Source organism: Pipistrellus kuhlii, unplaced genomic scaffold, assembly GCF_014108245.1.
Source record: "Pipistrellus kuhlii isolate mPipKuh1 unplaced genomic scaffold, mPipKuh1.p scaffold_m20_p_21, whole genome shotgun sequence".
Lineage (NCBI taxonomy): Eukaryota > Metazoa > Chordata > Mammalia > Chiroptera > Vespertilionidae > Pipistrellus > Pipistrellus kuhlii.
The window spans coordinates 5438337-5453364 of NW_023425520.1; the positions used below are offsets into that span (position 1 = coordinate 5438337).

Genomic DNA, 15028 nt, shown 5'->3' on the forward strand with positions numbered 1-15028 from the left:
GTTTTTAATTCCAGCCAGCACTCTTGATATCAAATTGTTGCAGGCTGTAATTCTGAGAATGAGCATTCCATCCTGTGCTGCATAACTAGGTTTCTGTCAATGACAAATTACACATACTATGGTGGCTTCGCAAGATTATAATGGAGCTGAAATTTTTCTATTGCATATAGATGTCATAGCCATCGTATTATCATAACACAATGCATTACTTGTGTCTGTAGCAATGCTGGTATAAACAGACCTACTGCACTGCCAGTTGTATGAAAGCATAGCATGTACAATTATGTACAGGACATAATACTTAAGAATGAAAATTTAAAAAATTATATTATTGGTTTGTTTATTTACTCTAGTGTCCTTTTATTCATTATTTTTGAATGCTCTACTTGCATAAAAATTTTCTGCGGTAAAACAGTATGTCTAGTTATGTTGACAGCAGCCTCATACATCTCATGTATACTGTTAATGCATCATCTCATTATAGATTTAATTTCATGTTGTTCAGCATGACTCCTACATGTACAAAATCAACTTCTAATATTGCCAGTAAGAGGCCACACTGAGTGATTGGCCTGGAAAGAAAATTTAAAATGGTGGTTTTGCTTGCCAGTCAGGCATGTCCCATTCCACCACAGCTATGATCTTGAAGAATAAAAACAAAGTGACAGAAGCTGTTAAAGGATCAGCTTCGTTGAAGGCAATGGACTAACAAAAATTTAAGAACCCTATGATTTCACTACTATGTGGAATATAAAACTGAAAGCAACAAATAAACAAAACAAACAAAAACGTATAGATATGGACAATAGCATGGCGGGTTACCAGAGAGAAAGGGGGGTGGGGTAGTAAAGGATAAAAGGGGTTCAGATATATGGGTGACACAAGAAGTTTGACTTTGGGTGGCAAACACACAGTATGACACACAAGTGATGTATTATAGAATTGTACATTTAAAACTAGAGGTCCAGTGCACAAAATTCGTGTATGGGGGAGGGATCCCTCACTCTGGCCTGAACCCTCTCCTATCTGGGACCCCTTGAGGGTTGTCCTTCTCGCAATCCAGGACTGCTGGGTCCTAGCCACTCACCTGCCTGCCTGCCTGATCATCCCTAACCACTTTGCCTGTTTGCCTGATCCCCGTAACTGCTCTCCCCTGTTGGCCTGATCACCACTAACCACCTCTACCTTGAACCCACCACTGTGGCTTTGTCCGGAAGGACATCTGGAAAGATGTCCTGTCTAATTAGCATATTACCCTTTTATTAGTATAGATGTTATCCCAATAAATTAAATAAAAAAAGAAAAAACTGAAAAAGGCTTATATCCACATAGAGAAAGTTCTAATGACCTGGATTGAAGACCAGACACTGAAGCATGGCCCTCTTAGCACCAGGGCAATCACAGCCAAAGCAAAAAAGTTTATGTTGACAGAAAGGCTGTGTCCGACTACAATGTTGAATTTACTGCCAGCTCTGGGTGGTTTAAATGTTCCAAGAATCCTTATTCATTGCACAATGTGAAACTGAGTAGCGAGTCTGCAAATTACTGATGTGAAGGCAGCTAAATAACTTTTGAAAACTATAGATAAGCTAATTGTAGAAGAAAAGTACTTGCCAGAGCAAATATTCCCCATGAATGAAACCCTATTCTGGAAGCAGATGAGTGAAAGGACCTTCATCACAAGAGGCCATTCAATACCGGGTTTCAAGGTTTTAAGGACAGGATAATAGTCTTGCTTGGGGGCAGTGTGACAGGCTACAGATTGAAACCCTTTGTGATCTGGCACAGTGAGAACACCAGAGCCTTCAAGCTTATCAGTAAGCACAAGCAGCCATTGTACTACAGGAGCCACTGTACTACAAGATATAGATGACCCAACTTCTCTCCAGGATGCTCTCCTAAATGGCTATGCCAATGAAATGGAGAAGTACAGTTTGGAGAGTAGTGTGCCTTTCAAGACTTTGCTTGTTGTTGATAATGCTCTTGTACATCCTCCTTTTATTGGTGATCTTCATCCCAACATCAATAAAAGGAGCCTCAGGCAGAGCCTCCTGGAGGAGCTCCAGGAGAAGGCACTGCCATCACAGGGTGGGGCAGCTCCAGGAGTTACTGTCCCGATCACCCTTGTGGGCAAGGTGTGCAGTTGGAAGACAGTGATGGTGATGATCCTGACGCTAGCTAGGCACATGTGGCTCTTTGGCCCCTTGAGTGTGGCCCTTCCACAAAATACCACTGCCTGGGTGAGTCTATTTTGAAGAAGTGACGTTAGAAGAAGTTTAAGTTGAAAAAATTTGGCTCTCGAAAGAAATTTCAATCGTTGTACTGTTGACATTTGGCTCTGTTGACTAATGAGTTTGCCGACCACTGACCTAGGCTAATGCGTGTGCTTTATATCTTCGTTTTTTTAACAAAAACGTTTAAAAAGTAAAATAAATAAATAAATAAATAAATAAATAAATAAAAGTAATAAAGACTTCTAAAATAAGTATATAAAGAAAAAATATGCACAGCTTTGTACAATGAGTTTGTGTTTTAAACTGTGTTATTATAAAGTAGTTTAAATGTTTAAAAATATAAAAGTAAAGCAGTATAGTAGGCTAAGTTTCTTTTATTATTGAAGGACAATTATCTTCTTACAAATTTAGTGTAACCTAAGTGTGCAGTGTTTATAAAGTTTATAGCAGTGTACAGTAATGTCCTAGGCCTTTACATTCTCTCACCACTCACTTCTGACCTCAAGCCACTTCCACTCCTGTGAGCTCCATTCATAAGTGTCCTACACAGCAGTTCTATTTATCTTTTATACCATAATTGTACTGTACCTTTTCTTGTTTAAATATATGAATACTTACCATTGTGTTACAATTGCCTAGAGTATTCAATACAGTAATATGCTATACAGGTGTGTAGCTTAGGAACAATAGGCTATACCAATGGTTGGCAAACTCATTGTGGCTCGCGAGCATGTGGCTCGTGAGCCGTGGTTTGCTGACCACTGGGCTATACCATATGGCCTAAGTGTGTTGTAGGCTATACTCTCCAGGTTTGTGTAAGTAAACTCTATGATATTCACACAACAAAATCACTTAACATGCATTTCTCGTAATGCATTGCTATTGTTAAGGAATGAATAACTATATGCTAAAATAGCATTTCTCATGATGTTTTTAAATGTATTCTATTTTTCAATTACAGTTTACATTCAACACTATTTTGTATTAGTTTCAAATATACAGTCAAGTGGTTAGACATTCATATAATTTACAAGGTGGTCCCCCTGATTTACAAGTGTCCATCTGGCACTGTGCATAGTTATTACAATATTGTTGACTATATTCCCTATGCTGTTGGTTTTGTATTCCATTAACCCTTTGCAGCATTGAACTTTCTTTCTGTTTTCTTTGAAAATATGTTCCTACTGATCCTGCCTGGTCCCAGGAGCCGAGGTTGCAAATAAGTCATGCTACAGGAAGAACGAAGGTGGGTCAAAGTATGGGTACTGCCACAGAGTGAACGACACCCGTATTCCCTGTAAAGCAAAGTAAGTGGCCTTCAAACAATACTTTGAACCTGCCTGCTCCACAGACTAAAGAAATTGCTCACTTCCAGCTACATGTTCTGATTTATTCCATTTCAAGAAAAAGTTAATTTGGGAATCTTTCATTTGACAGATAGTCATTGAGTGACTGTTACGTGATGTTTCTAGTTAGGCACCGAGCTATCAAGATAAATAAGAATTAATGCTTTTTTTCAAGTCCCTCCTAGTGGGTGTTTTAAATGACATTAAGTACAATCACTGTTTAAAGAGAATGAATGTTTGAAATGGGACAAGCTGGTTGGAAAAATGTCCATTGATTTTCCAGGATATTTTAGGTACTTTCCCGACTGATATCTTTTGTTATGATTCTAGGGCACATGTGTCAAACACAAGGCCCGCGGGCCAAATCCGTCCCGCCAGGCCTTGCAATGTGGCCCGCACTGCGCTGTCATCACTGCACTCCGCTGCGTTTCCATCACAATGACAGTTTATGACTGTTCAGTAAACCATTCAGCCCGCGATTTAGGCTGGATTTTATCAATAAATTTTGGCTCCTTCTCTGATTGAGTTCGACACCCCTATTCTCTAGTAGGTACTCAGAGAAATAATTAATAAATACTTGTATAGTTTTATGTAAACTTGCCATGGAATTATATAAAGAAAAAAAAAAACAGCAAGAGAAAAAAAAAATTGACAATTCACCTGAAGAATGTTTTAATCTTACATTGATATTATAGAAAAAGTATAGAATATTATATGCAATAAACTTGGTATTTTCCTATAAGAATTTTTTGGTTGTACAATTTTAAGATAACATTAAGATTCTGCTTCTTTCCCATTGTCCAAAACTAGCAGCATGGGAATCTGGAAAATGTGTTTTTGTTGTTGTTATAGCAACAATATGCCTTCCTATATTCAATGGTGTTATAACTGAGGAATAAGAAAAATCCTATATAATAAAAGACTGATATGCAAATCGGCCATACTGCAAAATGACCAGTTGCTATGATGTGCACTGACCACAAGGGGGCAGACTCTCAACATAGGAGCTAACCCCTGGTGGTCAGTGTGCTCCCACAGGGGGGCACTTCTCATTCAGAAGCTGGGGTCACAGCTGGAGCCTCTGTAGTGAGCAGGCCTAAGCTCTCAGTGGGACATCTCCCGAGGGCTCCCTGCAAGAGAGTGCAGGCAAGGCTGAGGGACCCCCGCCCCCACCCCGAGGGCACAAATTTCGTGCACGAGGCCTCTAGTTTTGATATAAAGGAGGACCAGGAGTCTATGCTATAGGAAGAAATACCATTAGTTCAATCTGGGTAGTTGGGGAAACTATCAACTGCAACTTGGATCCCGGTTATTTAACTGCAGCCCCCCCCCCCCCTTTTTTTTTTTTTTTTACTTTTCCTTAGTGATGTCACATGTGGGAAGTTATTCTGTCAAGGTGGGTCAGATAATTTGCCCTGGAAAGGACGTATAGTAACTTTCCTGTCATGTAAAACATTTGATCCCGAAGACAGCAGTGAAGAGATAGGCATGGTAGCCAATGGAACTAAGTGTGGAAATAAGAAGGTAGGTTGAAATCGTGGCTTTTACTCAAATGTTTTTTTAGTTTTAGTTTCTGTTTAGTTTTTCAAAGCCTCCTTGTGTTTCATAGGAGCAGTTTTCAAAGCAATGCTTATACCATTCATTTAGGCCTTTCTGCATATATTCCTTCAACATTATTTCATCACTACCTATAATATTATGTGCTTAGCACTAGGTTGTTAAACTTTGGTAAGTTTTATTGCCCCTAAATTGGTAAGTTTTCAATGAATGATAGTCTCGCTGATAATAATAAAGAAATTAAAAATATTATTTATTTTTATATAAATTATAATTGTTAATATTGCAGAAGATGTGATATTAACATGTTTTCCATAATATTTTTTTGTGGGAAATGGGTACCTTCTATCATGTGCTATGCTCAGCTCTATTCTAAATATTAGTCTTAAGAGAGGAGATGGGTTAAGGGGATGACCCCTGAGGAATGAAGTGAAGTAAGAAAATCTTTAAAGAGGACTCTCTAAATATTTTATTTTATATATCTCTATCTATCTCTATCTCTATCTCTATCTCTATTTCTATCTCTATTTCTATCTATCTCTATCTCTATTATCTATATCTATATCTTTGCATCTTTATTGTTGAAAGTGCTGCATATGTCCCCATTTTCACCTGTTTACCTCATCTAGCCTGCTCCACTAACTGCACTAGGCCTTCACCACCCTATTGTCTGTGTCTATGGGATATGCATATATGCATACAAGTTCTTGGTTGATCTCTTCCCACCCACTCACTCTGCCTTCCCTCTAAGATTCTGTAGATCCAATCTTCCTATTTTCAAAAGAATGCTGTGATTTCCCTAATGAAAAGGTAAGTTTAATAATGATAATAGTAGCTAATAACATAAGATCAAGTTCCAAACAATTTGAAGAACTGAAGAACTCACTAATGTCCCAATAGTATCAACTTCTCATTTTTCCCATCATTTTCAGGTTTGCATTAATGCAGAATGTGTAGATATCGAGAGAGCCTACAAATCAATCAATTGCTCATCTAAGTGCAAAGGACATGCTGTAAGTTTTGAAAATGTTTACCCAATCTTGCTGAATCATATGTAATTTTTAGGTCAGTTTTGATTATATAAAAGAATGTTTCAGTAACTGTGAAAAAAGAAGGATCTCTTACCCTTTGAGACATCATTGAGGGCTTACCCTTTGAAACATCATTGAGGGATCTGGAGATTATTATGGAAAGATAAATAAGCCAGTCAGAGAAAGACAAATATCCCATGTTCTCACTTATATATAGAGTCTAAAGAACAAAATAAACTGACAAACAAAATAGGTCCAGAAACATGGAAGTATGCAGCAGTCTAATATCAGAGAGAAGGAATAAAGCAGGAAGAGACTAACCAAAGAACATATGCATAGCCCATGGACATAGACAATAGTGTGGTGAAGGTCTGGGGAGGGTACAGGGGAGAGAAAAAGGGATCAAGATGGGGGGAGAAAGTTGACATTTGTAATACTTTCATCAATAAGGATAATTTTTTTTAATCCACCAACCCAAAAAACAAAGCTTATTTTTGTCTAACCAGTGGTTCTCATGCCACGACCCTTTAATACAGTTCCTCATGTCTTGGTGACCCCCCAACCATAAAATTACTTTTGTTGCTACTTCATAACTGTAATTTTGCTCTGTTATGAATCATAATGTAAATATCTGTGTGTCTTCCGATATAGCAAGGGAACCGCTTTATAGCAATGATCTCACAGGTTGAGAACCACTAGCAGGGTCACCTAAAACCATTGGAAAACACAGATATTTACATTACAGTAGCAAAATTACAGTTATGAAGTAGCAACAAAAATAATTTTATGGTTGAGGGTCACCACAACATGAGGAACTGTATTAAAGGGTTGCAGCATTAGAAAGGTTGAGAACCACTGGTCTAACCCATCACTAGGGTGTTTCAATTAAAAATTTCTTTCAAGAACCTGGTCTATATGAAATTCTTATTACTGATTTGTATGTCCTGTAGATAGTTGAAAGATGCAGAATCGGGGTTATTCCATTTTTAGAATGGACTTATTGGTGGGTGGGTGGGTCCTTGGGTCTGTAGTCAGTCTAGTATGAAAACTGACAAGATCATTGATCCCATAGGTATGTGACCATGAGCTCCAGTGTCAGTGTAAAGAGGGCTGGGCCCCTCCTGACTGTGCTGACTCCTCCTTGGTCTACCGTAGGTAACATTCCTTATCTAACCTGAGAAATTGCTTTCTATTCCAAGTTTTTCTTTCAGATCACAAATGATTTCATCGCCTCTTTTCTCTCCTCTTGAAATTTTTGTTCTGTAAATAATGCACAATGCTAATCTTCAAAGTTTCTTTAACAGGTTTTTTATTATTATTATTGATTTTTTACAGAGAGGAAGAGAGAGGGATAGAGAGTTAGAAACATCAATGAGAGAGAATCATTGATCAGTTGCCTCTTGCACACCCTCTACTGGAGATGTGCCCACAACCAAGGTATATGCCCTTGACCGGAATCGAACCTGGGACCTTTCAGTCCATAGGCTGATGCTCTATCCATTGAGCCAAACAGGTTTTGACTAACAGGTTTTTAATCCAATTTTCCATATCCCTATGCATTTACTCCACATACAAACAAATATTTCTTCAAATTTGTAATCTTACTTTAACTTCCCAAATTCTATTGTTTTCTGATTGTTCCATTTTCATACCAGCCTGGACTTAAAGTATAGATATAATATCCTCATAAAACTCTCTAAGAATTTGACCAATTATTTTTGTAGATTTAATTCTGTGTACTCAATTTCTTTTTAAAAATGTATTTTTATTGATTTCAGAGAGGAAGGAAGAGAGATATAAAAATATCAATGATGAGAGAAAATCATTGCTCAGCTGCTTCCTGCATGCCCCCTACTGGAGATTGAGGCCACAACCCAGGCATGTGCCCTTAACAGTAATCAAACCCTGATCTCCTGTTTCATAGTTTGATGCTCCACCACTGAGCCACACTGGCCAGGCTATCTCTATTTCTTCTGAGTTTGACTATTCTGTTTTTTCACCCTGTCTCTTGTATTTCATTGTGTTATTTTGCTTTCATTGTGATCTTTTGTGACATATGGGATTAGATTAACTTGAATTAGTTCACATGGATTTTCTTTGCATGAGTGTGTGTGTGTTTGCTGTACCTACTAAAAACCTCTCCTGATGGGAGGTCTGGCTGTGAGTTCCATCAAGGTGGGAAGCAGCAAAAGTGGTGATCCTCATCTCTAGTCACCGTGGTGATAAAGAACACTTTGCCATAAGGAAAGAGGTTTTTATTTCATTTATTTCCTGAGAGAGTTGTTGTTTTTTAACTCAGTTTCTCCTTGACTCTTCCTTCTCTCTTTGATCTAGTTTGGTATCTGTCATTAGCTCTGTGCTGTTTCTCAGACTCTTATGCCCCCATTGTTTCTAGAGAGTTCTATAGAAGCGCTTTGTCTTGAGGCATGAGGCATTCTTATTCTATATATACAAGGGATGGGGATGAACCTGAAGTTCAGATCCACTGTTGACTTCTCAAGAAAAAATAGCATCTATTTCTGATGTTTGGGCTAATTATGTTTTTAATTTGTTGATTCTTTGTTAGACTTCCCAAGAAGGAATGATATCTACTTTCAATATTTGGAGCTTTAATCTACTCTGTTTCTGTCCATATAAATCCTTTACTTTCTATATTTTTATAATTATTTTCATTTTTAGGGAGGGTGAAAATTTAAGATATTTGAAGTGAAATTATCATCTCACCTAGAATTCTACTACTGCTGTCTTCATTTATGTGTGTTTATACTTGTGAACTTTTCTTTTTAAAAAAAATATATTTTATTGATTTTTTACAGAGAGGAAGAGAGAGGGATAGAGAGCTAGAAACATCGATGAGAGAGAATTATCGATCAGCTGCCTCCTGCACACCCCCTACCAGGGATGTGCCCGCAACCAATGTACATGCCTTTGACCAGAATCGAACCAGGGACCTTTCATTCCCCAAGCCAACGCTCTATCCATTGAGCCAAACCAGTCTCGGCTACTTGTGAACTTTTCTTATACTAGAAAAAATAATAATAATAATAATTTCATTAACCTGCTAATCTATGCAATAAGAGAGTAATACCTGTTTGATTTTCTCTTCAAATCTGTACTTCCTGGTATCTGTAGTTTCTGATTATTATAAGAAAAGTGAATATTTTAAATAGCAAAAGATTGTAGTTACAGTGATTACTTAGATAAGTAGGTAAAAGAAAAAAGCACTATACAGAACCAAGAATTTTATGTAAACCATTCCCCAGATTTCAGGGTCACATCATTTCTTTAATGTTCATAATTCTTCCAATATAGGGCAAATATCAGTAGAATACTTAGTTGTGTCTCTATTAGTTGACTTACGTCTTAGCTCCTTATTTGCTACTGACAAGGATATGATTTTAAGGCTTCAGTTTCTATTTCCCTGTTTTATTTCAGCCTTGAGTTTGAAAAACATTTCACTCCTTTTATGCCATCTCCCTTACTTTATATTCTCTGTAATCTTCCAGTCATTCTTTTTCTATTTATTACAACCATCATTGCTTCTGATACTTCTCAAGAGTATTCACTTTACCTATCTCATACAAAATGTTTCGTATAGATTTCCCCTCATTTATTCCATCTAAATTATATTTTACTAATTACAATCAAAATACATCTTTGTTTTACTGGCTATGAGAGATTTGCCAGAGAATGCATTTTCTCTAGGGAATGGATAGAGGGAATTTATGTGAAATGAAGAACAAGGACTAATGTGATAGGTACGTATGGATTCTCAGATCCTCACTAAGCCTGGGCTCTCTTTGTTGCAGATTTCTCCATTGCGGTTGGGGTGCTATTCCCTGTGGCTGTCATACTTGTGGTATGTGCTGTAGTATTCCGGCATCAAAGCACCAAAGGAAAGCAGAAGAAAGTCCAGAGGTAGGCTTTTATGGGGGCACTTTTGGGCCTCTGATGAACTTTAAGTTCAAAGATGTGACCCAAATTCTCAAATTTAAATTTGGTTTACGTCAAATACTTAGAAATAAGTACAGGCCTGGCTGGTGTTCTCAGTGGTTGAAGTTTGTTTGACCCAGGAACCAAGAGGGCTCCATCCCCGATAGGGGGTATGCAGGAGGGAACTGATCATGAAATTTCTCTCCCGTAGACGTTTCTATCTCTCTATTCCTCTCCCTTCCTCTGTCTCTAAAAACATTAGTAAAAACATGTATTAAGAAAAAAAAATAAGTACAGATACATGTTGCTTGAATCAGAGGCTGAGTATTCCTTTTACTGAGAAAACTTTCACAATAAGGCCTGTCTTTTTCTCCTATAGTTACTGTATATATGTTTAATAATAAGATTAATAACTCCTTATTAAATATTTTGTACTCATTATAATAATACAATATATAATATTTGATTATTATATTTATGATAAACACTTTTAGTAAGTCCTTTTACATACATTATCTCATTTAATCCTTGCAAGAATATCATGAGAGTAGTAACTATTATTTCTATCGATGAAAAGAAGTTATATATCAGTTTTACAACAATCATGCAAGTCTAGACACTTCAAATTTTACTGATATGGAAACAGAAGCTCAGAGAGGTCAATAAACATGTTCAAAGTTATATAAAGTAAGTGTTGGAGTATTGATATGAACCAAGATCAGTCAGTCTTTTGAAAATGGGCTTGGCGCTACAATATATTTCTTGCATTAAAAAAACAAAAACTTAACTATTTTTCCAAAATGGCTATTAATAAAGAGTGAAAGAATAAGACAAATCATTAATTAGATGGCATAATTTAGATAAAAGTTGTATTCCACACCATTATTATTAGGATTAAGGGCTCTAAAAGAGAATCAAAAAGAAAATCAGCCCTAGCCAGTTTGGCTCAGTTGATAGAACATCCACCTGTGGACTGAAGGGTCCTGAGTTTGATTCTGGTCACAGGCATATACCTTGGTTGCGGGTACATCCCCAGTAGGGGGTGTGAAGGAGGCAGCTTATTGATGTTTCTCTCTCATCGATGTTTCTAACTCTCTATCCTTCTCCTTCCACTCTGTAAAAAAATCAACAAAATATATTTAAAATAGAAAATGAAAATCAGTGGTGGTAATGATGAATTACAGAACACAAAACATGAAGGACATCCTAGGGAGCAGTTAAAACCCAGTCATTCACCAGTTATGGCACAATGGGCAAGGGAAATTGGCAGATTTATCGTGAGTGTCTCCCCAGTGGTGAACAAGCTGCTTGGTCAATTTGTATGCTATCCTTCCACCTACAGGCCACTGTCTGCCCCTGGCACCAGGCCAGGCAGAGAGAAGAGGAAACCTCAGACAATGAAGGCTCTTCATTGCAAAGAGGTGAGTCATAGTCTGCACTGTATTTGCTATGAATCCCAGTTTGTGATTTTCTCGCTCTCTTGTGCTGACCACCTATCTATCATTTCTACTCATCAGTGTTTTATAAATGTAAGACACTTCTGAGTATGTAGCAATGATTGTGGGCTCTGTAACTACACATTCCAAAAGTTGTCCTCTGCCTTTGGTTAAATGAAGAAGTCTCCCTAAAATGCAGAAGCTCAGAGGCTGCTTTACTGGGATTGATAAAATGAAAACAGAATAAGAGAAAAAGGAGGGCAGATGTCAGATTTCTCTCTCTCTCCCCCTCTCTTTTTCTCTCTGTCTGTTGATTTATTATTCCTTTAAAAATATCCCAGTAAAAAAAATAATGTGTGTATTTGTATGACAATATATGTAATATGTATATATGTATAATTCCTAATGCCTTGATTGTGCCCTGCAAGTTTAGAAATTTTAGCAGAGGTTGGTTAGTGATAGTGGCATTGTTAATAATGTTTTTGATAGAGACTTACCAAACTCTGATAGCTCTGGACATAGCAGAATGCAGCAGCTGGACCACTATGATTTTCCCATCTGGTCTTATGCTGTCATCATGGTCTTAGTTTCCAATGTTTTGAAAGAATTGCTTATTTGGAAGATGAACATAGGAAACTGATAAATTCATTTAAAAATATATTTTTCTTTTTAGAAAAGTCAGATGAAGCTTCATCCCCCTGACCTGTCAGTGGATGGCAGTGAGCCTCCAGCTTCTTTTGTGAGTTAGAAATTTCTCTTAAATCACTTCCAGTCTAACCTTAAGGAAGTAGTAGTGAGAGACACAACCCACAATGCCCAATTGTTTCTTTAGAAGGATGTTAAAATCTGTGTGAATGTAATATTCTTCCACACAACATTTTGAAAATGTCAAATTTAAGAATGTGTACCTGTCCATTATACTCCTAAATTTAACCCTTAAACCAGAATTACCAGGAAGAGTGCCAATCTTCTTCATAGAATGGCATCCCAATCATATGTCTATTGGCATTGAACTTATTTCTCAATTGGATATGTCCACCTAAATGAAAACAATTGAACTTACAGGTTTAGAACATTATCATGGGTAAAGTCATAAATCCTCTGAAAATTATTTCTGAAAATAATTTAAGCCTTTTCATTAAGTGAATTTCTTTTTAAAGCCAACCTTTGAATTTTTTTTTCATACTTCTTACTAGCTAATTACAAAGCCAGATTCCCCATCACCTCGGATTCTTACTTCTGTGTCATATTCTTCCTTCCTTGTAAGTATCAGATAGTTCGCAGTGATCTTTAAAATGTCTCTTGTGCCAATGTGAATAGATCTTTAAATCTATGGGTTCCTTATCAAGATATGTGCTCCCTAGGCTAATCTGAGATAGTGTAGCAAGTTCTATTTATTATCTATAAATTATTATGGGTATTAATTTATTATTATTAAAAACTGTTCTGTTATATAATCGTTAAATGATCAATAGTTCTGCTGTAGAAGGAAAACTGTCTCCCTCAAAGGACAGTGTCCAGATGCTGATTTTGAGGATGTAAAATTTAATAATAAAATATATTTACTTTTTTATTTGTTGTAAATAGAATAAAGCTTATGTTAGTCATAGTTTCTGTAGGAGGTAGGGCATGAAGAACAGACCACATATAGGCCAACATCTAATCAAATTCAGGCACTCATGAAGTAAAAGGTAGAATTCATTCACTCAAATAGTAACTGCGCATATTTCCTCCTACTTGATGTTCTGCTGTGGATAAATGAAAAAATTAAAACTTAAGGTATTTTTTAAAAAGAAATTTTACAATTTTAGTAGGAAAATAAGTCAAATATATATGAAGCATTTATTTGCTTATATATTATTTATGTCAAAGCTGGTGATCTGGATGAGAAGAATATGGTGAGGGGGAAATGAATGGGGTCAGCGTGGTGAAAACAGGAAGAAGATCCATTGACTAAATAGCTGGAATTTGAGAATTAGGTAGAATTTAAATAAGTGCTGACAAAGTCAGGAATGATTAAAGAAAATAAGTGTAGCTAAGATAGGAAATGCATAGCATTTCTAAAGTCTTACCATTATTTTTGTCCATGATATAGCATGAAGAAACCAAGGTCCTTTCCTCTACTATTCTAATGGATAAGCCAATGGCTATACCTAAGGTATGATATCCATAGCTAAACTATTATAATCATGTAGCACTCCTGATATCAAGGAGAGAATAACCATATATCCCTAGAAGATGTTCACTAAGAATAATATCTGTATGATTATAGGATGGGTGCTAGCATATGTCTTTCTTCTGAGTTTGCCCAATAACCAAGAGGGAAAAGATGGATGTGTCTTACCTATGAAGTGATGTTGATCTCAGTATTATTCATTCTATCAGAAATATTCCCCAGGGATATTGAGATTATGGAAGTATCCATAGAATAATAATCACCTAGCATCTCAAAATATTTCTCCTGATTCCCCTCACCATCTCCATATTATGCTAATTAACTGGATGAGTATTTGTATCCCAGTGTGGTATTTTTGTTACCTTCTTTCCTTACACTTCCATTTTTCCACTTTTTTCCTTAGATGTATCAAATAATCCATAAAATAGGAAGTACAACTACAGATAATTAATTTTAACTTTTAATATTTCAAAATTATGAGATATATACATTTTTAGGAAAAAGTTGATCATTTAAGTGTATTTTTTTTTTAGGGCTCCAATCCAAATGTCTGAAGCACCAGCTAAGCAAGGATCGATGGGTAAATGATTAACTTGAAAGGTGGGACAATCTGGATAGAGGATAAATATATGGACTAGCTTATGACTATTTGCTCTTGATACCCAAAGAGGTTAACATTTCTTCTTGATTCATGTAATACTTTGAAGAGATTAAATAAAAATTTTGAGATGTGCTTTTAAGAATCTTTGAATTTAAAATTTATATTCTCCATTGGGAAGGATTATGACTCTACAGATAGAGCTATGAAGCTGAAATTTCTAATTATGTTTGGTAGGAATTAATTTACCCTCTAATGAAAACAAATAAACAAGTAATCAAAGAGAACTGGGGAGGATGGGAGAAAATAGTACATTTATCATTAGAAGACTAACAACAACTAAACTTTTTATTAACCTGACAAATTAGAACCCTTGGTTAAGACGAGAAAACATATAACCACTTTCTGATTTATATAATATCTCTTTCCTAGATTATCTTCTATAATCCATATTAGCTGTGTAATTTGAGTTTTACTACAACTAAATAAACTTTACTAATAAGAATATTTTTCATAGAAATTTGTATAATTTAGTTACTGGCAAGGTTAAAGTGAGCTTCATTTTCTAAGTAAAAAACTTTCAATTAAATAAAATTAAAAAAAATTAGAGATTCTAAACTGGTAGCCTTCCAGACATGTATGAATTGCAGATTTATTCTTATTGGACCTGAATAATTTGGGCCACAAAGTATTTTTAAGTGTTCTGAATTTACTGCC

The 15028-nt window shown here is 36.2% G+C and overlaps 1 protein-coding gene across 5 annotated transcripts in view; it reads left to right on the forward strand.

Annotated features, from left to right (window-relative positions):
• ADAM28 (ADAM metallopeptidase domain 28) overlaps positions 1-14692 on the forward strand; it is a 51340-nt gene extending 36648 nt beyond the window's left edge. For 2 of the 5 annotated variants that reach the window (XM_045585905.1, XM_045585908.1), the window contains 10 exons: positions 3439-3541; positions 4945-5104; positions 6070-6150; positions 7241-7319; positions 9978-10086; positions 11444-11522; positions 12211-12276; positions 12734-12813; positions 13633-13695; positions 14247-14692. In XM_045585905.1, coding sequence (XP_045441861.1) covers positions 3439-3541; positions 4945-5104; positions 6070-6150; positions 7241-7319; positions 9978-10086; positions 11444-11522; positions 12211-12276; positions 12734-12813; positions 13633-13669 — 794 coding nt within the window. In that variant the 3' untranslated portion in view covers positions 13670-13695; positions 14247-14692. Of the gene's footprint in view, positions 1-3438; positions 3542-4944; positions 5105-6069; positions 6151-7240; positions 7324-9977; positions 10087-11443; positions 11523-12210; positions 12277-12733; positions 12814-13632; positions 13696-14246 lie in introns of those variants that run through there. The other 3 variants (XM_045585906.1, XM_045585907.1, XM_045585909.1) reach the window with 3 other exon arrangements.
• Positions 14693-15028: the final 336 nt, after the last annotated feature.